At 46.5% G+C, this 26,668-nt stretch overlaps 1 protein-coding gene and 1 long non-coding RNA gene across 2 annotated transcripts in view; one reads left to right on the top strand and one right to left on the bottom strand.

The window, feature by feature from the left end:
• The window catches only part of kcnt2 (potassium channel, subfamily T, member 2), a 1,159,267-nt gene that overhangs the window by 523,731 nt on the left and 608,868 nt on the right, over positions 1–26,668 (bottom strand). The window contains exon 16 of the mRNA XM_038794878.1: positions 20,552–20,660. Within this exon, the coding sequence (XP_038650806.1) occupies positions 20,552–20,660 (109 nt within the window). The remainder of the gene's footprint in view (positions 1–20,551; positions 20,661–26,668) is intronic.
• LOC119964831 overlaps positions 1–26,668 on the top strand; it is a 78,912-nt gene that overhangs the window by 32,339 nt on the left and 19,905 nt on the right. The window lies entirely within an intron of this gene.

Below are 26,668 nucleotides of genomic sequence, written 5' to 3'. Positions count from 1 at the left end.
CTTGTCTGCATTACAAGCCATCCGTCTTAGCCCATGGTGCTAAACCAGTCCCAGTAGAATCAGAAGTGTCAGTACGGACCCCTCAATGTCACTGTAAGCTTCTCTTCCCCATTCAGATTTTCTTTTCCCTCCCACAAGACCCTCTCTGAACTCCCTTCACATTTTTTTTACATTTTGAGTACCCAATTCATTTTTTCCAATTAAGGGCAATTTAGCGTGGCCAATCCACCTAGCCTGCATATCTTGGGGTTGTGGGGGCGAAACCAATGCAAACATGGGGAGAATGTGCAAACTCCACATGGACAGTGACCCAGAGCCAGGATTGAACCTGGGACCTCGGCGCCGTGAGGCTGCAGGGCTAACCCACTGCACCACCGTGCTGCCCTCTAAACTCCCTTCACACTTAACCAGAGTTCTGGTGGGTTCTTACTGGTTACCTGATTTTCTTCCGATCAACAGCCATTTATTTTGCATTTCCATGGCTTCCAGGTTAAAAGTTGACTGGCGGCATGTTATTGAGGCCCAGTAAGTAATTAAAATAGCTTGGACCTGATTTCAACAGAACAAATGGGTTTCCAGCTCACCTCTTCATATGTCTAACCAAAATATGCCTGGAGTTAAAATTAAAGCCATGGTCCTCTGCAATTTAGGGCATAAATGAAGAGTTGCAAATGGGAGTTAGTTAGATTGTACATCGTGTAGAGACGATTCAGCGACTTCCTTTCAAACCAATTCATACTTTAGAATGGCAGTTAATACCCTAAATGTGTTACAGTTTTTCAGCAGTGAATTACAAGAAACCATGATGCCAGAATGTCAAAACAATTTGAATGGATTTAGATACCAGGAAGTAATGAACAATGCTGAGAATGTCCCCTAGGAAGGGTCAGGTGAAAGTTTCTCCCAATTGGTCATTTACTCAGCTCTTACATGATTTATCCCAATTTCCCCCAAAAGTTGGGACAATCCTCGTGGTAACTTCCAGCATGGAACAATTGAATTTACAGTGCAGAAGGAGGCCATTTGGCCCATCGAGTCTGTACCGTCTGTTTGAAAGTGCACCCTAATTAAGCCCATACCTCCACCCCATCCCCGAAACCCAGCAACCCTACCCAATCTTTTTTTTTGGACACTAAGGGCAATTTAGCATGGCCAATACACCTGACCTACACACGTGCTGTTTTGTCTGGTCCCCATTTGTCGGAACCAATACCAAACGGCACTTGCCCAAGGTCTCCCAAGGCGAAGGGATTAAATCCGAAAGCCTCAGATACCTTGGTAATCTGCATATTAGATAGAGTAAGGCGTACTGTCTCGCACTAATATGAAGATTTGATCAAAAGTGATCTCGCCCATTGTGGGTGGGATTCCCCTTGCAATGTCTCGGAGATTGCGTTGAATCCAGCAAGGCGTGGCGTGCCAGGTAGATCCCGGGAGTGCTGCGCTGTGGTGAGCTGCGTGGCCGGAGGATCGTGTCCATAATTTGTTTACTTGAATGCAAATGTACCCCAAGAGAAAAACTGTTTATTAATATCTGTATATATGCTAATATCCATAGCACAATAAAGCAGCTAGACTTCTTGATATAGCTCTGGACCATATCAACAGAGACAGTGTGAACCATAAAACAGCACATTACAGCACTAGTCGTTCAAATGTTCAGGATCGTAAAACGAGAGCCTGCAACATGCAAATACTTTTGTAATAGGGAAAGTATACCTGATGGACCGGCACTGTCAAACATTATTTTTTATGGAGTAGTGCAGACTGGGATTCTAATTCCTCACGGTAACAATTTACCATTGGTCGCACCAATTAGAGGAAGAAAAAATTAACTAGAGTTTCCATTCTGAATTTTACTTCAGACTGCCTATTAGTTGATTAGTGGCATCTGTGAACAGCATGAAAATAAAAAAATGATCATCTGTTGATTTGGTTAGTTGGAACCCATATATCTGTTATGGAATCATAGAGATTGGGTGGTGGGGGTGGGGAGCAGAATGTTGAAAATTTTGCATCAAATTCAAGCTTTAAAAAAATTACATTCAGTATAGCCAAGGGCTTATAGGAATGGGAGAAGAGTGCTTTAAAACAAAAGCAGCAAGATTCCTGAGGCAATTTGAGTGGAAGAAATTGTTGCTTTGTGTATCTGTGGTGTAAAAGTAAATTTGAGATGTAACATCGCACAAAGTTGTATCAAGGGGTTGGATTTTACCCCGAGGCTGTGACACCACTCAATAGGTTGCTCTAGGAAACAAGAGTCAGGTTTCAAATGTCAAAAGAACATTGGAAAACTGGGTGGAAACCATCATAGCTTCACCTAGAACTGCAGCACGCCAGCAGATGAGTTCTCTCTCTTATAAAGTCTTTGACATGTGAAAATAGGTATCAGGAAATTGCACACCACCCCAACCGACCATCCACCTCTTGCTAAAGTTCCAGGGACAGGATGAGTTAAATTGGAGCAGATGCCTACACTTAAAACAGTAGGGCAGAGTCTAGTTACTAAAGCCAACGGGCAACATTTTAGGGCTCCATTGCAGTGGGGGAAGGGCTGTAAAATGCCGGGAGCCATTCAAAAGGCCACTGAATTCGCGGGGCCGTAAAATCCCACTCCAAGAGGGGGGAGCCATAACCCTCAGTTGGTTGAAGAAAAACATAGCAGTGTTTTTTAATCTCCTTGGAGCACAGAAAAGCAATTTGTTGAGAGCACTGGGACAAATGAGCATTTGCTCGTTTTCCTGTGGTCTTCAGTGGGTTGAGAAATAGAGTCAAAACAGGTGCATGCCCTGCGGGGAGCTATCAGGGGTGTTTCTGGCAAAATATTCAGATTAGCTCAGATTAATCATCAAATTGCTACAGTAATGCAACTGGGGAAAGCAGAAACTTTAGGCTCTAACATGCAGTATTAATGGGGTGGCTCTGCACCGCTTTAAACCTCCTCCACCCAACCAGAATAATCAATTGCATGAAACTAATTTCGAGCTGATGGGAGAGTAGATGTCAGAAAAATGCTGGCAATAAGATAGGACACAAAAATCATGATTCAAAAATAAGCTTATTTGGAGAGAAAATCCAAGGCTTTTACATATTCATAATGATTTATGAAAATTGGCAGGCCACTTTAAAGAATTCTTTCTGACCAATTGAAGACATAAAAAGCAGGTTACAGAGCAGTCTTACTGAGCGTAAAATTGGCTAGGTCTGCTGAGTCAGGCTAAGCAGTTAGGACCTGATTGCAGGATTTATTCTCCCATTCCTATCCCTCGGCCACAGAAAAATACTTTTCACTGTAATTTGGTACATGTGACAATAAATCAAATCAAATATTTCCGGCAATTTTATGGGATAAGGGTGTGGTGGGCAATCAACCCATGCGCCGCATTCCCGCTCTTGCGGGTGTTGGCATTTTGAACGGCAGTCCACGGAAACACAGTTTTAGTGAGTTGGGCCTCTTCAGTGGTTCATGCCCTCTCAGAGGAGGTGTGAACCACGGTTGGATCCCCAGTTCCAAGTGAGGAACCAAAAAAATGTTTCCTGCTTCAGAAATTCTTTCCTCAACAGGCTTTGAAACACACAAAATAATCATTAGTTCCAAGAGTTGGATGCTTCATTGTAAGTTAGATGTGTTTTAACTGCAGTGACTGATTATTGGTCTCTGTCCCTGCAAAGATAGGTTGACCATTTTTGATCAGCATTGTGTTAAATGCCGAAATGCATTGGAATGCCTTTTCTTTTGGCAAAGTACTCTTATGCATTAAAAGCTAAAGAAAATATTGCTCGGGAGCTCTTGTGTAATAGTCGGATGTGTTTTAAAGATCAAAAGTCCTACTATAATGGAAAGAAATTCAGCAAGTTTCACTTAGTGCAACGATAAAAAGGCCCAAAGTGACCCTGGACTGTTTTGATTGACAGGACATCTGGAGTAACGTAGTAAAAAGGCCCTCTGGTTTTTCAGTTTCAATTGACTCCAGGGTTTGTTATTATAGCTGAGCCCAGTATCAATACTTGGCTAAGTTTCAGAAGATCCAGACCAACGTATCTCAACAGGGTTCTGTGTGCATATTGAAAATTAGTAACCAACAACAGTCCTGACAGCAGGCTGTTGAACTAATAAAATTACCATCTTCTCTTGTAGATGATATCTGACCTCCAGCTTTTTGGGCTTTTACTTCAGATTTCCAGCACCTGCAGTGTTTTCCTTTTTAGCTTGTTACACTGTTTGTTACACTATTTGCAACGGCTTCTTGTTTTGCTTCTACACCATTAATTCTGGTGCCACCACCCCCAACCCACCCCCCAGCCTCTGCACTGGCATCATAGGCCAGGACCTATAGAGGTACCCCTTATCCCCCAAGAGCCAACCCATCATCCTGGGGTGTCTGTTGAAGAGGCCAGGTGTTCGAAGTACCCCAGGATCTAGCTGTCGTGCACACCTCCGTGGGAAGCGTGCATACATGTGCTTGATCTTGAGCTGGTGGTCGCACACATGTTGAACGTTCAGGGATTTCACGGATGCACTTGTGGGCTATAGGTTGGGATATGCTGCACAAGTCGCCGCTCAAGCCCTGGAATGATCCTGAGGAGGGCTGTGGGACTTTGACGGCCACCTGGAGCGGGAAGCCTCCTCCTTGATGTGGTGCCAGTCCACAAGGAGATGTCACAGGTGCCTCACAATCCCTTTGTTGAAGTGGCGCCTCCTACAGCATATGCTGTCCGACATCTCTTCAAACAACCAACAGTGCATGCACACCTTGGGCTTTCGCCGGTCTCCCCCTCTGGGTCCCTCTCTGCATTGATGTGCAGCTGGGACCTCAGGGTGAGGGGTGGACATCTGCACATGGACTGCCACCTCGAGCCTCTGTCGACGCTGCCGCTGCCATCTCCAGAATCTGGCTGTCTAGGCAGCTGATGTGGGGTTTACAATATTATCCATAAGCGATTTCTGTAAGGAATTGGAGAGGGTGGGTGACCAGCTACCAGGAATTACTTCCAGCCTGGTACCCTCAAATCCCATAAGCCTCCCTCCACTATTACATTCCCTGTCATATCTCAGGGTGCCATACAACGATCCCACCCTGCACATGCACCCCTGGCCACAGCAGGGGCCCCTGGGCATTTGACTGGTGGCTGCTGCTTCTGCCATGTTGAAGCCTCCAGAGTTCAGGTAAAGGCTTCACAATCTGATCAGGACGCTAGGCAGTAGCACCTGCCTGCAACATGGCAGGTCTAGCCGTGGGAATCCACTTGGGAGCTGCAAAGTTCGCACATGACTAACACTGCCAATTCCCTAAAGCCTTCAGCTGTGCGGCCAGAGGCCACCACGGTCAGTGGGTGTTAAGTGATCTTCACCATATTACCATGATGGGGTTCTGCCCTGGAGGTGTTCGGTGGGGCAGGCATGCAGCAGCTGGAGTTGCCCATGTTATGGATATACATGATCGGGGGTGGGGCAAGTTTGATCCATGTGCGGTGACCCCTCGCCTACCAGCCCAGCGATTGCCCCCCACCGATGACGGCCGACCCCCTCCGAATGGGCCCGTCCCCTCCACGGGCTCCCGTGACCCCACTGAGCACTGGGGCAGCAACTCTGGTGCCACCGGGCTGATTTCCAAGATGGCTACTCACCTCCACCGATCCCCACAGCAGCCATTTTGCTACCTTTACGTTTTAAATAGGCATGTTAAAGGGCACCGGTGTGACAGCTCACTGGGGAGCTGGTTAGATCCCGCAAGACTGTTAGATAGGGGGTCCTTCCTGTTAACGATATGGAGATTGGCTTTAATTGGTGATTATTGGTTTCTCACCATGCTGCAGCGAGATCCAGATGTCGCCAGGTTAGATCGGAAACCGATCGGCGCCCACCGTGGTTCCCGGTTTCGGACTCTCACAGCTCACTCGGATTCACGCCCAGCGCGTCGTTTCCATTAGATCGCGCCCGATGTTTTAATTCCAATCTTCTATAGCTCCTGTGCCAGCTGACCGACATTAGCTCCCAGTCAAGCAACTATAATTTTCAAATTCTTTTCTTGGTTTTCCAATCCCTCCATGGCCCAGACTTTGCCCTTTTCTGTAATCTCCTCCAACCCCACAACCCTTGCGGGTACATGCGCTCCTCTAATTCTTTAATTGGCTGGTTAGCTGGCAATCTGTGATAGTGTTCTGCCTTGAAAGGAGAGGAGAAAGACTCTCTCTCCCTCTCTCTTGCTGAAAGAACTGCTTTATTATTCTAAAAAGTGAGTGCTTGGGCCATCTTTATTATAAATTTGAAATGATCTTAAATCTACAGAGACAATCTTGCCAGAGAAAACCATCTCTTGCAGAGAAGGAATAAGTACCGAGATAAACACTTGAACTCCAGAAGGACATTAACTGGAAACCATCCTAGTGCATCAAAGATCCTTCTCCTTACATTTTATTGATATTTTATTTACCTCTCAATCATCCTTTTCCCTCTGTTGTTTATATGTGCAGAGAGTAAGGGTAGTGAGAAAAGGGGAGGTTGGGAAAGGGTTCTCGGAAGTCAGTTACATTTTTGACAATTTAATTATTTCCCTGTTAAATAATAAAAGGTTATTTGTGTTTAAATTTTACAAACCTGGGGTGGGATTCACCAACCCCCTGCCATGTCGGAGAATCGCTGGGGGGGCGGCGTAAATCCCGCCCCGCTTCTCCGATGCTGGCTGCTGAATTCTCCGGCGCTGATTTTGGCGGGGGCGGGGATCGCGCTGCGCCAGTCGGGGGCCGTTGGCAGCGCCCCCCCCCCCCCCCGCCGATTCTCCAGGCCCCAATGGGCCGATCAGCCGCCTGTTTTCCCACCAGCGTGAATTACACAAGGTCTATACCGGCAGGACCTGACTCCGAGAGCGGCCTGCAGTGTCCTCGGGGGGGCACAGGGGGATCCGGCCCAGGGGGGCCCCCCATGGTTGCCTGGCCCGCGATGGAGGCCCACTGATCTGCGGGCGGGCATGTGCCGTGGGGGCACTCTTTTCCTCCGCGTGGGCCTGTGTAAAGCTCCGCCATGGCTAGCGCGGAGAAGAAACCCCCTGCGCATGCGCAGGAATCACGCCAGTGGTTCTGGGAACACGCTGGCGCTCCTGCGCATGCGTCATCTCGCGCCGGCTGGCGGAGGCCCTTCAGTGCCAGTTGGCGTGTCGCCAATCACTTCAGCGCCGGCTTAGCCCCCGATGGTGTGGAGGATTCCGCAACTTCCAGGCGGCCCGACGCCGGAGTGGTTCATGCCACTCTTTGGCGCTGGTACGGCCCGCCCGCCAGTTGGGGAAGAATCCCGGCCACTGTGCCTACAGTTCATTGGGCTCAGCCAAGATCCTCAGGTACTTTAGATAACACCTAATTCCACTTGTATTGCTACTCCAGGAGAAGTGGGGCTGGATCACCATCCTTGGGGTCACCAATGATCAGAAACTGAACTGGACTAGCCATATTAATACTGTAACTACCAGAGCAGGACAACGGCTAGGAATCCTATGGCAAGTAACTCAGCTCCTGACCCCCCCAAAGCCTGCCCACCATCTACAAGGCACACGGCAGGTGTGTAATGGAATATTATCCACTTGCCTGGATGGGTGCAGCTCCAACAACACTCAAGAAGCTCGGCACCATCCATGACAAATCAACCCGCTTAATTGCTACCCCTTTCACAAACATTCAAAACCTCCATCACTGAAGAACAGTGGCAGCCTTGTGTACTGTCTACAAGATGCACTACAGTAACTCACCAAGTTTCCTTAGGCAACATTTTCCAAACTCACAACCACTATCATCTCGTAGTACAAGGGCAGTAGAAAACTGGGGACTCACCAACTGGAAGTTCTCGACCAAGTCACTCACCACCCCGACTTAGAAATATGTCATCGTTTCTTCACTGTCACTGGGTCAAAGTCCTGGAACTCCCTCCCTAACAGCAATGTGGATGTACCTGTATCTCACGGGCTGCAGTGTTTAAAGAAGGCAACTCACCACCACCTTCTGAAGGGTGACTAGGAATGGGCAATAACAGCTGGCCAACCAGCGATGTAAATGATTTCTTTTAAATTGACCCTGCACTAGCCCAAGGGATTGAGACATTTCCAATACTGAGGAAAAAACTTGCATTTAACTCGCAACTTTCAAAGCATTTGACATCCAAAATCATTTGAGAGTCAGTTTAATACTTGTGATATGTACTCTGTTGTAATGTGGGAAATGCTGCAGCTAATATGTGCATAGTATGACCGCATAAACAGCAATGCAAAATGGCCAGAAAATCTATTTTCATGTGTTGACTGAGGAATAAACATGGGACACCATTAAAATCTCCCCTGCTCTTTCTCGAACAATATCAGGGGATCTTTTGTGCCTATCTGCCAGGCCATATGGAGTTTCTGTTTAACATTTCATCTGAAAGATGGCATATCCAACAATGCAGCACTCTCTCATTACAACACTGAAGAATCTGTCTAGATTATCTGCTCATGTCTCGGAAGTTGGACTTGAGCCAACAGCTTCCTTACTCAGAAGCAAGAAACAAAATACTGTATAAGCTGTGGAGGTCCAATGAAGTTTGTGCTGTATTGGATTGGCCTCTGGGGTCTAGTGTTTGTTTCTTTATCATCTTGGTCTACCTTTGACCACCCTCATCCTTCCACCATGAAAGTTTTGCTACAGCTGGTCCAAGCAATGGCTGTCCTTCGCTCAACATCAATTATTCACTTGCATGCACCGAGATGCAATGAGCTGTGTTAAAAGGGTCAATGCAAGATTGGACTGTAAAACAGAGAGCCTGGGAGTAAGTGCTTTGGGAGGTGTTACCCAAAGACCCCATCTCAAACCAATCAGATAAGACCCGGTTTTGGCTTCACTCAAGACACAGTGGCTCAGCTATGCTGTCTGCTGCAGCTTAATTTACAGATAAAATCAAGCACTGAAACAGCTTTCCTACTGCTGTGACAGTAAGCTTTTGCACAACAGAATTCTTCAAGGTCATTGCAGGGGGCATCTTTCAGATACGTCAATGCTGTAGCTTATTTCAGCTTGAAGCACGTGACTGATTTTACAGGGGAGGCACCTTTAACTGTTTATCCATGGAAAGGAGACTGCAGGCAATGAAGACCCCTCTAGAGTTCAGTTCATTATGGATGTGGCTATTAAGTCATTCCGTGCTAACCATAGTGCATTCAATCAGGAAAGAATACCATTCTATTAATGAATGGAAGTTTCAGATATTGCCCTGCAAATATGCAAATGTTTATTATCCAGGGCCCACTCACAAGGTTCATGATCTGATGAAAAATGTAGATGAAAGTAAATTTGCTTTGAAATAACTGGCAAGCATATAAACAGAAATGTTTCAAAATACTTTTGAAGCTTCTGAGCTGAATCATCGGTGCAACCAAGGAAAGTATTGTTATTCAGAACAACATCATTTTACTTTGTGTTCTTCACAAAGCAGTCTCTAAACATGTAACAAAATTGGAAAATCAACTGTAAATACGCACTCTGTAAGAGTCATTACTATTCATTTTGTTATCCTATTATTGTAAGACAGCTGTTCAATATCAGTATTTGCAGGGTCATGCCATAATAGCACCTTGAATGTCTTAATGCTTCCTTGAGGGAATGACACAGAAGGGTTACTCTGGGTGCAATTCTCTGGAAATATTTCTAAGTATGGTAGCTAGCCGCAAGCTTCTCGGCGCTCGGATCAGCGACGCCGGCAACGCAATTTGACGTTAATTGGTCCACTAAACGAGGCCTCATGTGCTTTTCGTCGCAAATGAAGGCTCGCCAGCTGATTTGCTGGCACCGTGCTTGCTAGCCCCCGCTAATAGGGTCGAGCAGCACTTAAGCTGCACTTGCTCAGCCAACACCAACCAGCTTGCAACATTGGTGCCGAGGATACCAGCCCCACGATTCAGGGATGCTGGCCTAGGGAGGCTCCTGGACATGGGTGGAGGCCATGAAGGAGGCCTGTAGGTCCCAGAGGGTAAGCCACAATGAAGCCAGTGCTGCCTGGGATGAGATGGCGGTAGCCGTCAGCTCGGGAAGTGTGACCAGGAGGACTGGCTTCCAGTGGCGGAAAAAAGTCAACGACCTACACAGAGCAGCATGAGTTAATAGACACCAATGCTGCCCCCCCCCCCCAAGGGAGTATCCACCCCCCTACATCCCCTCACCCCTGCGGAGGGTCCCCATTCCCAACTGAGCATTGGGGTGGCAAGCCCAGCACCCCAGGCTCTTTGCCTGTGAGCAAAGATGGCTACTCACCTCCTCGGCTCCCCACAGAAGCCCTACCGCCAGGTTCACATTTTTCAAAAGGAGTACTAATCAGCGCCAACGTGTGCACTTGCTGGGGAGGCCGTTGAATGACAGGAGGCCATTGGATATAGGGTTACTCTCGTTAATTGTATGGAAATGGCGCTCAAGTGGTGATAATTGCTTTCTCGCTACGGCGAAACCCCAATTTCGCCAGTGGGAGTGGGTCGGTTGTATCTCAAATGGTTTGGCGCCTGGCGCGGATCTCATTTAAAAAATTTTTTTAGAGTATCCAATTATTTATTTTTCCAATTAAGGGGCAATTTAGCATGGCCAATCCACCTATCTTGCACATCTTTGGGCGAGACTCACACAGACACGGGGAGAATGTGCAAACTTTACATGGACAGTGACTGACCCAGGGCCGGGTTCGAACCTGGGACCTCGGTGCTGTGAGGCAGCAGTGCTGGCCACTCTGCCACTGTGCTGCCCTCACGGATCTGATTTTTGGCCTCTCCCACTATTCACCGGCCTCGTTATGCTTGAGTGAGAGGGCAGAGGCCCTTCGTCTTCACTCTTAATTTTAATTGCTTTAATTTCTGTGCTTAATTGTTTTATTTATGGTAGAAACAGAATGCACAGTGTTTAACAGTAGATCATTGTGTTACATTCACTTTTGAAAAAAATTGTCATAATTCACTTTCTTTATATAGTTGTTAGTTATTATATCTTAAGTATTCACAAATAATTGTTGTCCAATTCACGCAATACATGGTGTGGGAACTTACAAAACAGACCAACAAAAACAAGAAATTCATGTTTCTCTATAACGTCCAAGTTAAATGACCAGCTTTAAGAAGAAGAATTTGGTATCTTGTTCCCAAAATGATGATGCAATGGCACAAATCTCAGTGGAATAAACATTTACCAGGCTTTTGCTATACTGAGAACTACAAGGCTGTCAGCATACCCTTATTACTGGTTATAAGAAACGTCCAGCATTCAAAGCATGCAGCTAAGCACTGAAAACACATTACTCAGTGATACCCTTTACCTCCAGAGGGTGAACTGTTGCAGTCTTTGCCAATGGAAACTGCATAGAGATCACTGTCATATGAGTTAAGGCTAATCGCCCATTATCCTCACTCTAAAAAAAGATTAGAAGTGTTGAGAATTATTCAATCAAGAGTGACTTGGGCTTGTCAGTACCAATTACTGACAATCTCACTGATCCTGAAATATTATTTTACAAGTATGTTATCCCACTCAGAAAGAAGAAAATTAACACTAAGACATAAATAGAATATTTATATACCATACTGTATGTAGATATACACAATAAATATATATTATATTTAAATCATTGTACACAAAGCTGAATAAAGATTGGGAAATGCATATGGGATGATGGTAAAACTTATCCTTATCTTTTGTGTCTTTAGCATCATCCCGTGTGTATATTCCTGTATGCTTCCTGCACAATGATTTAAATATAATTTATATTAACTTTTTTTTTACTGCCTGCACATCTCTGTGAGATTTCTTCAATCTAATTGGTTGAAAAGCCTGCTGCTTTGCCTGCTCACAAACAACACAGAAACCCTATAGATGGTGGTGAATTCAAAAAGGCACTGCAAGATTGCAAGAGTCTCTTGACAAGTCTATGGGCAGCTGTAAGTTTGGTTATTGGCAAACAGGGGGCAATGGTGTAGTGGCTGTCACTGGGCTAGCCTAGAGAACAAAGACAGATCTGGGGACCCGGGTTCAAATCCCAACACAGCAGAAAATATAATTTTCAGATTCCAGAATGAAATCTGGAATTAGAAGTTTAATACTGACTGAAGTCATTCAGGGCACACAAAGAATAACGCTAAACCAGTTTATTTTAACTCAAAGGATAAATCCACGACCATGGTCTGCAACACTAATGACCCAGATGGACAATTGGAACTCCTGGTGCGGGTCTGGGAGCAGCATTTAAAGGGCTCCCTAACGAATTTCAGCTCGGCGGGCCTGCGCACTCATTCTCTATGTGCCACATGGGGAGATCGATTAGGGATCTCCTGGTCCTCGTGAGGGTTGTCACAATAACCGTGAAGCCATTGTCGTACTTGAGAGAAGGAAATCTATCACCCTCAACTGGTCCTACATGTGGCTCCAGATCCACAGTAATGTGGTTGAAGCTAAAATGCCCTCTGAAATAGACCGCAGTTCAGCAACAAATGATGGCCTACCCAGTGACCACATATCCCGTAAATAAATAAGAAAAATGCATTAAAAAATCTCCTTCACCGCTCATAGCAAAATAAGAGCTATTGTATTACTTCTACAAGGCATTATGTCAAAAACATTTCAGAGCTATTAATTTTTCCTCCCAGTTTAAAGAAAACTGGTCAAACACTATTTCAGGTACAGGGACCCTCTAAACTACATGTTTAATTTTTAAAATTATTTTACAGGATATGGGTGTTGCTGGCTAAGCCAGCATTTATTGCCCATCCCTAATTGCCTTTGAGACGTTGGTGGTGAACTGCCTTCTTGAACCGCTGCAATCCTGAGCTGTAGGTATACCCTCAGTGCTGACAGTGGGATTTTGGCCCAGTGACAGTGAACAAATGGCGATATATCGCCAAGTAAGGATCGTATGTGATTTGGAGGGGAACATGCAGTTGGTGGTGTTCCCATGTGTCTATTGCCCTTGTCCTTTTTGGGGAAGAGATCGTGAGTTTGGATGGTGCTGTCACAGGAACCTTGTTGAGTTACTGCAGTGCATCTTGTGCATGACACATACTCCTGCCACTGTATGCCAGTGGTGGAGAGGGAGTGGATGTAGAAGCTGGTGGATCGGGTGCCGTTCAACCGGGCTGCTTTGTCCTGGATGGTGTTAAGCTTCTTGAGTGTTGTTGAGCTGCACTCATCCAGGCAAGTGCAGAGTGTTCCATCACATTTCTGACTTGTGATCTGGAGATGGTGGCCAGGCTTTGGGGAGTCAGGGGGTGAGTTACTCTCTGCAGAATTCCCTGTCGCTCATCTGCTTTTGTAGCCACAATATTTATATGGTTGGTCCAGTTCAGTTTCTGCTCAATGATAACTCCAGGATGCTGACAAGTGAAGTATTCAGTGATCATAATGCCATTGAATGTCAAGGGTTATGGTTGGAATCTCTTTTCTTGGAGACAGTCATTGCCTGGCACTTATGTGGCATTAATGTTATTTGCCACCATCAACTCAAGTCTGAATGCTTTCTAGGTCTTGCTGCATATGGACATGGACTGCTTCAGTATATGAGGAGTCACAAATGGAATGATCATTGTGCAATCATCAGTGAACCACATCTCCACTTCTGACCATATGGTGGGTGGTGGATCATTGATTAAGCAGTTAAATATAGTTGAGCCTTGGACACTACCCTGAGGAATTCATGCAGAAATGCCCTAGGACTGAGATGATTGACCTCCAACAATAACAACCATCTTCCTTTGTGCTAGGTATGAATGCAGCCAGTGGAAAATGTTCCCTGATTCCAATTGACTCCATTTTTGCTTGATTTTGCTTTGATGTCAAGGGCATTCACTCTCATCTCACCGCTTGAGTTCAGCTCTTTAGTCCATATTCGGGTTGATGCTGTAATGAGGTCAGAGCTAAGTGGCTCTGGCGGAACCCAAACTCAGCATCAGTGAGCAGAATATTGCTGAGTAAGTGCCATTTGATAGCACTGTCAGTGACACTTTCCATTACCTTGCTGAAGATCATGAGAAGGCTGTTGGAGCAATAATTGGCTGGGTTGGATTTGTCCTGCTTTGTGTGACAGGAAGTACCTGGCCATCCATATTTCCAGGCAGATGTTATTGTTGTAGTTACATTGGAACTTGCCTAGGGACCAGGCAAGTTCTGGAGTACAAGTCTTCAGCTGCTGGAATGTTGTCAGGGCCCATAGCTTTTGCAGTATCCAACGCCTTCAGTCATGTCTTGATATCACTTGAATGAATCAAATTGGTTGAGGACTGGCATCTGTTATGCTGGGGACCTCTGGAGAAGGTGAAATGATTTATTCACTTGGCTCTTCTGGCTGAAGATGCTTTCAAATGCTCCATCCTTGTCTTTTGCATTGATGAGTTGGGCTCTCCCATCATTGAGATTGGAGATATTTATGGAGCCTCATCTTCCAGTGATTTGTTTAATTGTCCACTACCATTCATGGCTAGATGTGGAAAGACTGCAGATCTGATCCATTGGCTGTGGGATCATGTGGCTCTGTCCATCAGGGAACTACAAGTCAGTGAGTCTTACATCAGTGGGAGGGAAATAACAGGAGAGAATTCTTCGAGACAGGATCTACTCCCATTTGGAAGCAAGTGGTCGTATTAGCAAGAGGCAGCATGGTTTTGTGAGGGGGAAGTTGTGTCTCACGAACTTGATGGATTTTTTCGAGGAGGTCACAAAGATGACTGATGCAGGTAGGGCAGTGGATGTTGTCTATATGGACTTCAGTAGGGCCTCATGGCAGACTGGTACAAAAAGTGAAGTCACATGGGATCAGAGGTGAGCTGGCAAGATGGATACAGAACTGGCTAGGTTATAGAAGGCAGAGAGTAGCAATGGAAGGGTGCTTTTCTAATTGGAGGGCTGTGACTAGTGGTGTTCCGCAGGGATCAGTACTGGGACCTTTGCTGTTCGTAGTACATATAAATGATTTGGAGGAAAATGTAACTGGTCTGATTAGTAAGTTTGCAGACGACACAAAGGTTGGTGGAATTGTGGATAGCGGTGAGCACTGTCAGAGGATACGGCAGGATTTAGATTGTTTGGAGACTTGGGTGGCGAGATGGCAGATGGAGTTTAATCTGGGCAAATGTGAGGTAATGCATTTTGGAAGGTCTAATACAGGTAGGAAATATACAGTGAATGGTAGAACCCTCAAGAGTATTGACAGTCAGAGAGATCTTGATGTACAGGTCCACAGGTCACTGAAAGGAGCAACACAGATAGTGGAGAAGGTAGTTAAGAAGGCATACGGCATGCTTGCCTTCATTGGCTGGGGCATTGAGTATTAAAATTGGCAAGTCATGTGAAATGAAATGAAAATGAAATGAAAATCGCTTATTGTCACGAGTAGGCTTCAATGAAGTTACTGTGAAAAGCCCCTAGTCGCCACATTCCGGCGCCTGTCCGGGGAGGCTGGTACGGGAATGTTGCAGCTGTATAGAACCTTAGTTAGGCCACACTTGGAGTATAGTGTTCAATATAGTGTTCAATTCTGGTCGCCACACTACCAGAAGGATGTGGAGGCTTTAGAGAGGGTGCAGAAAAGATTTACCAGGATGTTGATTAGTATTGAGGGCATTAGCTATGAGGAGAGGTTGAATAAACTGGGTTTGTTCTCACTGGAATGAAGCAGGTTGAGGGCAACGTGATAGCGGTCTGCAAAATTATCAGAGGCATAGACAAAGTGGATAGTCAGAGACTTTATCCCAGGGTAGGGGGTCAATTACTAGGGAGCATAGGCTTAAGGTGCGAGGGGCAAGGTTTAGTGGAGATGTACGAGGTAAGTTTTTTTACACAGAAGGAAGTGGGTGCATCTTGACAAGTACATGAATAGGATGGGAATAGAGGGATACGGACCCCGGAAGTGTAGAAGATCTTAGTTTAGATGGGCAGCATGGTCGGTGCAGGCTTGGAGGGCCGAAGGGCAAGTTCCTGTGCTGTACTTTTCTTTGTTCTTTATCACTTGCTGCTTATGTTGATTGGCATGCAAGTTATCCTGTGTTATAGCTTCACCAGGTTGGTACCTCATTTTTAGGTGTGCCTGATGCTGTTCCTGGATGCCCTCCCACACTCTTCATTGACTCAGGGTTGATCCTCGGCCTGATGGTTGAGTGGGGGATATGCCGATACATGAGATTACAGATTGTGGTCACATATAAATCCATAGCTTCTGATGGCCTGTAATGCCTCATGGCCTCAGTGTTGAGTTGCCAGATCTGTTTGAAATCAATCCCATTTAGCACAATGGTAATGCCACACTACATGATGGAGGGTATCCACAATGTGAAGACGGGGCTTCATCTCCTGTGTGTGGTGGTCACACCTACTGATACTCTCATGGACAGATGCATTTGAAACAGGTAGATTGATGAGGAAATAGTGAAGTAGATTTTTCCCCCTTGTTGGTTCCCTTGTGATCTACCACAGACCTAGTCCAGCAGCTAGATCAGTTAGGAATCAGCCAGCTGTGGTGTTACCGAGTCACTCTTGATGATGGACATTGAAATCCCCCACCAAGAGTGCATTCTGTCATCTTTAGTGCTTCCTGTGATGTTCAACATGGAGGAATGCTGATTGATCATCTGGAATTGAGGGGGGGGGGTGTAGTGGGCATGGTTGGCAGAGATAGGTAGAGATCAGGAGGAGGTTTCCTTGCCCATGCTTGACATGATGCCATGGGGCTTCATAGGGTCCAGTGATGGTGTTGAACACTCCCAGGGCAACTCCCTCCCGACCGTACACCACTGTTCTTCCACTTTTGATGGGTCTGTCCTGTCATTGTGTTAGGACATACCAGGGATGGTGACGGCAGTGTCTGGGACATTGTCAGTTATGATTCTGTGAGTATAGGGCAGCACGGTGGCGCAGTGGTAGCACTGCAGTCTCATGGCGCCGAGGTCCCAGGTTCGATCCCGGCTCTGGGTCACTGTCCGTGTGGAGTTTGCACATTCTCCCAGTATTTGTGTGTGTTTCACCCTCACTGCCCAAAGATGTGCAAGGTCGGTGGATTGCACACGCTAAATTGCCCCTCAATTGGAAAAAAGGAATTGGGCACTCTAAACATTTTTTTAATGATTCTGTGAGTATGACTATATTGGGCTTGACTAGTCTGTGGGACAACTCTCCCAATTTTGGCTCAAGGCCCCAGAACTTCATCAGGTCACAGGGCTGGGTTTGCCATTGTCGTTTTCAGTGCCATTTCGGTGTCTAAGATGATGCTCCTTCTCCTGACATATGAGCAGAAACTTAAGAGAGAAAATCCGGTTAAGAAGGTGGTACAATACTGGTCCGAGACAACATAAGAGCTGCTATGTGACTGCTTGGAGTCAGTGGACTAGTCCATGTTCAAGAATTCAGTGGCCAACCAAAATGAGTATGCCACCACTGGCACAGACTTCAACAGCAAGTGTGTAGAAATTGCATGCCAAAGAAGGTAGTACATACATTCCTCAACCGGAAACCATGGTTGAGATTCACTCAACCATGATTCACTCCCTATTGAAGGCCAGGTCTGAGGCATTCAAGGCAGGTGACCCTGACCTAACAAGAAATCTAACTGACAATACCAGACTAAGCTAGAGTCACAGACGAAATACACAGACTCTCATCGGTTGTGGCAAGGTTGAAACAACATAACGGGCGACAACGCAAAGCTGAATAGAATCTCCAGCAGCAGAGCACCCCTCCCCAATGAACTCAATGCATTCTATGCTCGTTTTGAGTAGCAAACTAACAAACTTTTGTCAACTGCCTCAGCAGTCTCAGACACACAAATACCAACCGTCACAGCTTCCGAAATCAGATTGGCCTTCTTGAAAGCGAACCCTCGGAAAGCAAAAGGTCCCGATGACGTCCCTGGTCGTGCACTCAGATCCTGCTCGGACCAACCACCTACTCTGTTCTGAGGTTCCCACCTGCTTCAAGAAGACCACCATCATACCAGTGTCAAAGAAGAACCAGGCAACGTGCCTCAACGACTATCATCCGGTAGCCTTGAATCTATCATTACTATGTGCTTTGAGAGGTTGGTCATGAGACACATCAACTCCGTACTCCGAGAATGCGTTGATCCATTGCAATTTGCATATCGCCACAACCGGTCCACAGCAGAAGGCATCTCCCTGGCCCTACACTCATCCCTGGATCATCTCGACAACAAGGACTCCTACGTCAAACTCCTATTCATTGACTACAGCTCCGCATTCAACACCGTAATCCCAGCCAAGCTCATATCAAAATTCCAAAACCTAGGACTTGGCTCCTCCCTCTGCAACTGGATCCTCGACTTCCTGATCCATAGACCACAATCAGTAAGAATAAACAACAACACATACTCCACGATAGTCCTCAATACTGGGGCTCCACAAGGACCCCTACTATACTCCCTATATACACACGACTGTGTGGCAAAATCCAACTCCATCTACACATTTGCTGATGGCACGACCGTAGTGGTTCGCATCTCGAACAATGATGAGTCAGAGTACAGGAGGGAGATGGAGAACCTAGTGGCCTGGTGTAATGACAACAATCTCTCCTTCAACATCAGTAAAACTAAGGAGCTGGTCATTGACTTCAGGAAGCGAAGAATCGTGCACACCCCATCTGCAGCAATGGTGCCGATGTGGAGTAGTTGACAGTTTCAAATTTATAGGTGTGCACATCACCAACAATCTGTCCTGGTCCACCCACGTCGACACTACGACCAAGAAAGCACAACAGCGCCTACACCTCCTCAGGAAACTAAAGAAATTCAGCATTGACTCTTACCAAGTTTTACAGATGCACCATAGAAAGCATCCTATCTGGCTGCATCACAGCCTGGTATGGCAACTGCTCGGCCCAAGACTGTAAGAAACTGCAGAGAGTCACGAACACCACACACTCCATCACACAAACCTGCCTCCTATCCATTGACTCGGTCAACACCTCCCGCTGCCTTGGAAAAGTGGGCAATATAATCAAAGACCCCTCCCACCCGGTTATTCTCTCTTTCAACCTTTTTATCGGGCAGAAGATACAAACATCTGAGAACATGCACTAACAGGTTCTTCCCCTCTGTTACCAGATTCCTGAATGACCCTCTTATGGACTGAACTGATCTCTTCACACATCTTCTCTACTTAGTAGAACTGCACTCCATATGCTTCACCCGATAACTATGTCTATGTATTTACATTGTATATTTATGTATATGCTATGTTTTTTTATGTACAGAATGATCTGTCTGGACTGTACGCAGAACAATACTTTTACGTGACCATAAATCAAATCCAGTCCAATTGATGTTGGATGATCGGTCTGGTTTCATTTCTCTTTGCAGGCATTGTAGCAGTCTTGATACAACTAAGTGGCTTGCTATCCATTTCATGCTGCATGTAGGTCAGATCAAGTAAGGGCGGCAGATTTACTTCCCTAAACGACATTAGTGAACCAGATGGGCATTTACGATAATTGGCAACGGTTTCATGCTCACTATGACTGACCCTAGCTTTTTCATACCAGATTTATTAACCAAATTCAACATCACAGCCTGGTATGGCAACTGCTTGGCCCAAGACTGTAAGAAACTGCAGAGAGTCATTGCTGTCGTTGTGGGTTTCAGACACATGCCCCCAGAACATTAGCCTGGGCTTCTGGGTTATTAGTCATGTGGCATTGCTACTATCATGTGAGAGTACCTTTAAGAAATGGGTGTTTATAAATGTGTGTGTATATAAGTATCTGTAGTGAGAGTACCTTTGAGAAATGGGGGTTTACTACTGCAGTAATGTCAGACAGTGGGTAGAGCTGGGCTGTCTGCCAGCTTTTTATTTTCGCTTTAGGCTTTTTTCTGCAGGGTGGGTTTGGTTTCATTTTAGTTTTGGAGAAGCTGCAATCACAGCAGGATGTGTATGAATCTCTGCAAGTTTATGAATATTCATTTGCTGATTTCAACATGGTAACTGCTCTCACTATTGAATTTAAACCTGATCTTGGTGCTAAAAGGGTATTTTATCTTCTGACTGTTGTTTGGAATTTATTAAAGATTACGTAGTGTTGTATTCTTTGGGGCTGTATTTGAATTGATGGTTGCTAAGATGTTCACTGTATGTTTTAAAAAGGTTAACTTGAGTTCATAGAATAAACATTGTTTTGCTTTAAAAAATACTTTTTCATTTCTGCTGTACCACACCTGTCGAGTGGGCCGTGTGGTCCCCATACCACAATCGATTAAAATTTGTGGGTCAAGTGAACTCCATGATACACTTTTGGGTTCTCTAAACCCTGGCCCATAACACTACTATGCCACCAGCTCCCCATTTATGTCACATCTCCCATTCAAAGTTAGTTGCAGTCATTTGAAATTGCATCAGAACTGAAAATAGTGCACAATATGTCAATGTCTGGCAATAAATCTACAGTAAAACCTTTATTTCTGTAATTGAAAAAGTAAAGAAAAATATAGTTACTGAATCAAGAGCATCAACTTAACTGGCAGAATTATTACATTTGTAACAACTTAAAACTTCCATTTCTCAACACAAATTACCTGCAAATTTGACATGGAATTTATTTTCAGGTTTCAGTATCTGAACGTAGAGGGGACACTTTGGTGCAAAGTCTTTGACAGCCCATGCCCTCAGAATGGTTTGGTGATCCTGGGTTAAACAAAATTACAACAAAAATAAGGTCTTCTTCAGTGTTGTGAACAGAGATAGGAAGATGAAATGAAAGACAATTACTGGATGATGAACGTGGTGATACCAATAACAAGTTAAACGCGCACACAAACGCCAGGCACACACACGTAATTGTTTTTGTTGGGAGTCTGTTGCTTATCACTCTGGGATATTGGAACCATACCAATATATTGATGTGGAAAGTAACCAGTGAAAGAGAAGTAATGCAGGTTTCAAATCAACACATCTTCCAAAATTCCACTTGATTAACTTTGAATGGGCGACTATCAAGAGAGTAAGTTAATTTGTGTTCATGGCAACCAAACTGTAAATTGGCTTGGGGAGCCAATATGGTTATTTTTGTTGCACCCCTTGCTTATGTTCTAACATAAATGAGGCGTTCAGGAATTTATGAGCTTGACTTCTATGAAACAGCTGAGAAAGGTGTTGAGAGCTGACCTCTTGTTTAGAAATCAGTATCTGACACCAGCATCTCCCCATCTGCTGGGGGAACAAAACTCAAGGACTCACGATTCTGAAAATATAGTGTAAATGAATAAATCTTTTCAAGATGGATAAGGAAGAGGTGAGAAGTGAAAAAAAAAACTTTCCTGCACCGGCCTTCTGCCACAACAGCTCCAAATTATTTAACATTTGTCAATGCTGTGACAGGAACAAGTATCTAGTTTGGAAAACAATTTGATATTGTGTTTCTGATATGCTGCTGAGGCTGGAATATTTGCTTTGCTATCATATTGTGTTGAATGTGACTGACACATTGATGAAACTAAAGATCATGGAGCTGGACTGAAAACTACCATCATGGTCTTGACATTTTGGCCAGGAATCTCCGTTCCCCACTGCTCAGATTGGGAATCCAAATTCGGCGGAGAATCCCGTAGCTAGAAAAATCAGGCTTCACACCGGGCAACAAACTGGTCACAATTCTCCACACCTGCCCCACTAGCCAAAGTGGGTTTCCCGGCGGACAAGTGGGGCTTCCCGCCTGATTTAGCGGCGCAATGCAAATAGCTAATTTGAGATATTTTGCATGTTATTGAAGGGCAGGATGCCTGAATCATTTGCCAGTTGGGGTTCTCTGCACCCCCCCCCCCCCCCCCCCCCCAGCTGAGAGTCCCACTGGTGTGAACTGGTGCAAATATTGCAGAACGTGGATGGTGGCTTGCAGTCCAAGGGGTGGCAAAATTGTAAGTACCCTCTCAACAACTACTGCCAGGGTACCAAGGGAGGTCTTTCCTGGCAGGTGGGGATTAGGGGAGCTTGTGCTGGGCTCAGGTATTGGGCCTTCTCAGGGATGGGGCTCCTTTGGCTGCTCTCCCCATCTGCAGTCTTTAAAGCCATTAGCAGTCACTCAGTGTGTACAAAATAAAGTTTGCCCATAATTCAGTGAAAGTGTTCTTATCTGTAGCCATACACCATTTAAACAGCCAGTTTGTAAAAGTTCAAGTTTTCCCATAATGAAGTGAAAATGTTCTCATCTGAACCCCTATGCCATTTGAACAGTAACCCATTATCTCATAAATATGTATCCCTAATAATAAAGTGTAAGTGTTCTTACCTGCACCCCTAAACCCTTTAAATAATAAGTCAGTATATAATAAATACAATTTTCTCATAATAAAGTGAAAGTAATCCCATTTGCATCCCGAGATGCAGATGGGATAAGGGCAGCACAAGTGGATAGCACTGTGGCTTCACAGCGCCAGGGGCCCATGTTCGATTCTCTGCTGGGTCACCGTCTGTGCGGACTCTGCACGTTCTCCTCGTGTCTGCGTGGGTTTCCACCGGGTGCTCCTCCCACAGTCCAAAGACGTGCAGGTTAGGTGGATTGGTCATGATAAATTGCCCTCTGTGACTAAAAAAGGTTAGGAGAGGTTTTTGGGTTACGGGGATAGGGTGGAGGTGAGGGCTTAAGTGGGTCGGTGCAGATTCGATGGGAAAAATGGCCTCCTTCTGCACTGTATATTCTATGTTCTTGAACTTTTACAAAATCTATCAGTGTGTTAAGTGTAAAGATCTGTGATATGATGGTGAAAGAAATCCCTTTAAATTGGTGGAAACCTTTAAAGTGGTTTGCACACAGTGGGTGCGATTTAATGGAAACATTTCAAAGTCATTTTGGATGCGATTGGTGGGATGTTTCTCAACAGCGTCATTGGCGAGATCGAAGCCCATATTTAACGCCACTTAGAGCCGAAAATGAGCCTCCACGGGCTTCTGATCATTACTAACTGTCTTGCCGTCTGATTCGCCAGACAGGTGCCTCAGCATCTCATTGCTAACAAGGGGGAACTGTTTGCTAAAAAGTGACATTTGCATTGGAGCGAGAAACACAGGCTGAAGAAAGCAGAGTGGAATAGGTGTTTCTCCATCTGTTGGCTTGATGAAGTCTGCATATGAGACTGCGGCAGGCAGCTTCATTCTCTGAAACCAAAGAGAAAACGTTGGAAAATCCCAGCAGGTATGGCAGCATTTGTAGGGAGAGAAAAGAGCTAATGTTTTGAGTTTTTCAGCATTTTCTCTCTGGTTTCAGATTCCAGCATCCGCAGTAATTTACTTTTATCCATAGCTTCATTCTCTGGGCTTGAATGATCAAGTACTTTTCTGCACCATTTCTGCATTCTCCCTCACCACTCACCCCCAGCTGACACACAAGCATTGCAGCACGTAGACCTGCTCCTCGCTTTGGGGATGCTATCCTTTGAGGAACGGGCCCTGAAATTTGTGGATTGTCTGAAGAGCAGTCACCAACAGCAAGGATGAGCTGCTGCACAGAGGTGAGGATCCATTGTCCCTTCACCCAGATGGCCTGTCTCAAATGAGTTATTCATGTCAGACAAAATGATCCTTCCCTCTCATTGACCGCATGCCCATTGTCTTGCAGTATCTCAATCTGATGAGGCCAGGCTATCCAGAGTCATTTCCCCCCCCCCATCCCCCCGCCACAACCCAAAAGACCACCTCGAATAAGAGCTCCGAGGAGACCACCATCGAGTCATCACAGCTATCATTCCCACCTTCCACAAGCGTAGAGACATGTACATCGGTGGTCAACATTAGTGGACAGGCTTTTGGGGCAAAATCTGGTGAGCACCACACAGTTGCCGGTGAATATTAGGTGGAGGCAAGAACATCCAAAGGAGTCAGCAGTTGGAGATCTGTTCGATCCCAGGACTCAGCTGGGTCCCCGTCAGGTGCTGAGCCTCTGTACAAGGTTACAAGGTTCTCCCAGACCTGATGCAAGATGACAGGACACAGCCTTGACATTCAGGAGAGGATGTCAGTGGCATTCCAGTGAATGCATAGCTGATTGGAGGAATCCTGGGTGCAGGAGAAGATACTGTCAATGCGTGGCACCAAGGCCAACACTGCTAGGGTGGCAACCGCAGCAGAAAGCCTGCAGTACAATGTCAGAGATTGGACTGGTGGTGTCAAAGGCATGTAAGGACCATGGCTGAAGGCCTCAACATCATGTCCCAGTCACTGAGGAACATGCCCCAGATGCAGATGGACATTGCCACGACACTGCAGAGCATGGTCCAGTCACTGAGGACCATCGCTGAAGGCATTGACACCATGGTGCAGACAATTGGGAGCCACCAGGACTAGTAGAGCCAAATGACTCAAATGCCTCTGGAGCTCAGTCCAGCTTCCCCCCCATCCTATGCAGTCCCCATGGACCCTACAGAGACTTTCAGGGAGGAGGAAGTGCTCGAGGCCAACCCGGGGCCTGCCTCAAAGGAGACAATGTCACTAGTCTCCAGTTCTTCCGAATCCCGCTCTCCTGACAGCAGCGCACCTTAAGGGTAGCGGGCAGAACAGGGTGGCATGGCGCGCCAGTCGGCTGGGGCCCACCAGCTCCAGGCCCTTCGGAGGACATTCGCCAAAGGCATCAAAGCCAAATGCAACAGGCTGCCTCCACTTCTGATGTGCATCCTGGGGACACATCTAGATGTAGCACTAGACCACGAAAGATCAAGAAGATTGAGGAGTACTGATGGCCACTGAAGGGTCCATTATGTGTAGCTAATGGAATCCTCTGTCATGTTAATCTTCACAGTGGGCCTGCCTGTACCACGTCCCCTGTTGCCATCTGCTTTCCCCCAACTGCTGCCCCCCCACCCTGGGCACAGTGGTCCAAGATCAAACACCCACAATGCAGACCCCGCTCAGAGGATGGGTATGAGCGTCTGCGTGCAGTCAGCATAAAGACAGGGGTCAGGCTTGGCATAAACTGAGGAGCACCAGAGCCTACCTTACAGCGAGATATCATCACTTTCCTGCCTTTTTAGTGACCCATTGACAGAGATGTCAAAGGCCCATAACCCTGTGGTAATGTTGCACCGATTCCTGGAGGGTGGAACATGGTGGTCGGGGAGGTGGTTGGGAGGTAGGGGGGAATTGGAGAAAGGGAGGGGGAAGGAGGGAACTGGGGAGCTGAGGGAAGTGGGGAGTGGGTGGAAGAAGGAGGTGAATGGAGGTAGGGTACTGGGAGGGAAGGATGGAAATGGGGGAAGGAAGGATTGGGTGGGGTGAGCTGACAGACAAAGCCTCATCCTATGAACATCTGGGAGGATGAGGGCCTCTCTGGTTTTCTGGGCATGCCGGACCCTTGTCGCTGCCTCTCGTCCATCCTCCAGCTACATCTGTGGGTCCTCCCCGGTCTTGTCCTGCATCCCCTCCTGGTCTGCCTCCTCTTCCTCAGAGGATGAGACCATGTATCCCTCCTCCCCCTCCTCCAGAAGGTTGCCCCACTACTGAATCAGGTTGTGGACGGCACAGCAGCCCACCACAAAATGGGGGACCCTCTGGGGGGGGGGGGGGGGGGGGTGTACTGCAGTGTACCACCAGAGCAGTCCAGGCATCAGAACTGCATTTTGAGCAGTCCGATGCACAACTCAATGACAGCATGGGTGGTAACATGGACCTCATTACATCGGGTCTTCACCTCAGTCTCTGGCCTCCGCAATAGCGTCATCAGCCAGGACTTCAGCAGATACCCTTTCTCACCCAAGAGCCAACCCCTCATCATGAGGTGGTCTTTGAAGACGTGGGGGATCTCAAAGTGGCTGCGTATGTAGCTGTCATGCACGCTCCCTGGGAAGCATGCACACACATGCATGATCCTCAGGCGGTGGTCACACAGAATATGAATATTCAGCATGTGGATCCCCTGTTAATAAAGGGAACTCTCTGCGCACAAAGCAATATGTGTGCCATCAATTACCCCCTGGACCTGAAACATCCTGGCCATGGCAGAGAATCCTGCAGCCCGGGCATCCTAGCGGGCTTGGTTCAAGTCGAAGGTAATGCAGTTGGATGCTCGGGCATTCAGGGCATCTGTGGCCTTACGGATGCACATGTAGGCTGTAGCCTGTGAAATGCCATACAAGTCCCCGTTCGAGCCTTGGAATTATCCGGTTGCATAAAGGTTCAGGGTTGTGGTGTCAAAAGCTGCCACTGGGAGCAGGTGTCCTCCTCTTTGCTGAGAGGGAGTCTCCTGCAGAACATGTTGTCCATCATCTCATTGAAAGACTAACGGTGCCTGTACACGTTGGGCCTTTACTAGCCTCCCCCTCTGGGTTCCTCCTTGGCCTGATGGGAAATCGGGTCCTCAGGGTGTACAGCGGCTCCCAGCACATGGGGCGCCACCTTCAGCCTGCGTCGCCACTGCTGCCTTCTCCAGCGCCTGGTTACTTGGGCTGCCACCAGCAACGCGAGGGCAGGCACTGTGGGATTGACAACACCAGCCATTTTGGTACCTGTAAGGAATTGGAGAAGGAGAGAGACCGACAATCAGTCAGGGCTTACATCCCAGCACCCCCCAATCCCCCAAGCCTACCCCACCCTTATGTGTTCTGCCTTCTCCCAGAATGCCATCCACCGAGCCAGTTGTGCTGGAAAACCTTGCTCTGCACACTCACACCCAGCCATATCATGAGCCCCTATCCCAAATCTCTGCTGGG

Source organism: Scyliorhinus canicula, chromosome 4 (genome assembly GCF_902713615.1).
Source record: "Scyliorhinus canicula chromosome 4, sScyCan1.1, whole genome shotgun sequence".
NCBI classification, from domain to species: domain Eukaryota; kingdom Metazoa; phylum Chordata; class Chondrichthyes; order Carcharhiniformes; family Scyliorhinidae; genus Scyliorhinus; species Scyliorhinus canicula.
Note: the sequence above shows the minus strand (reverse complement) of the source record. Positions and strands in the feature narration are given on the sequence as shown.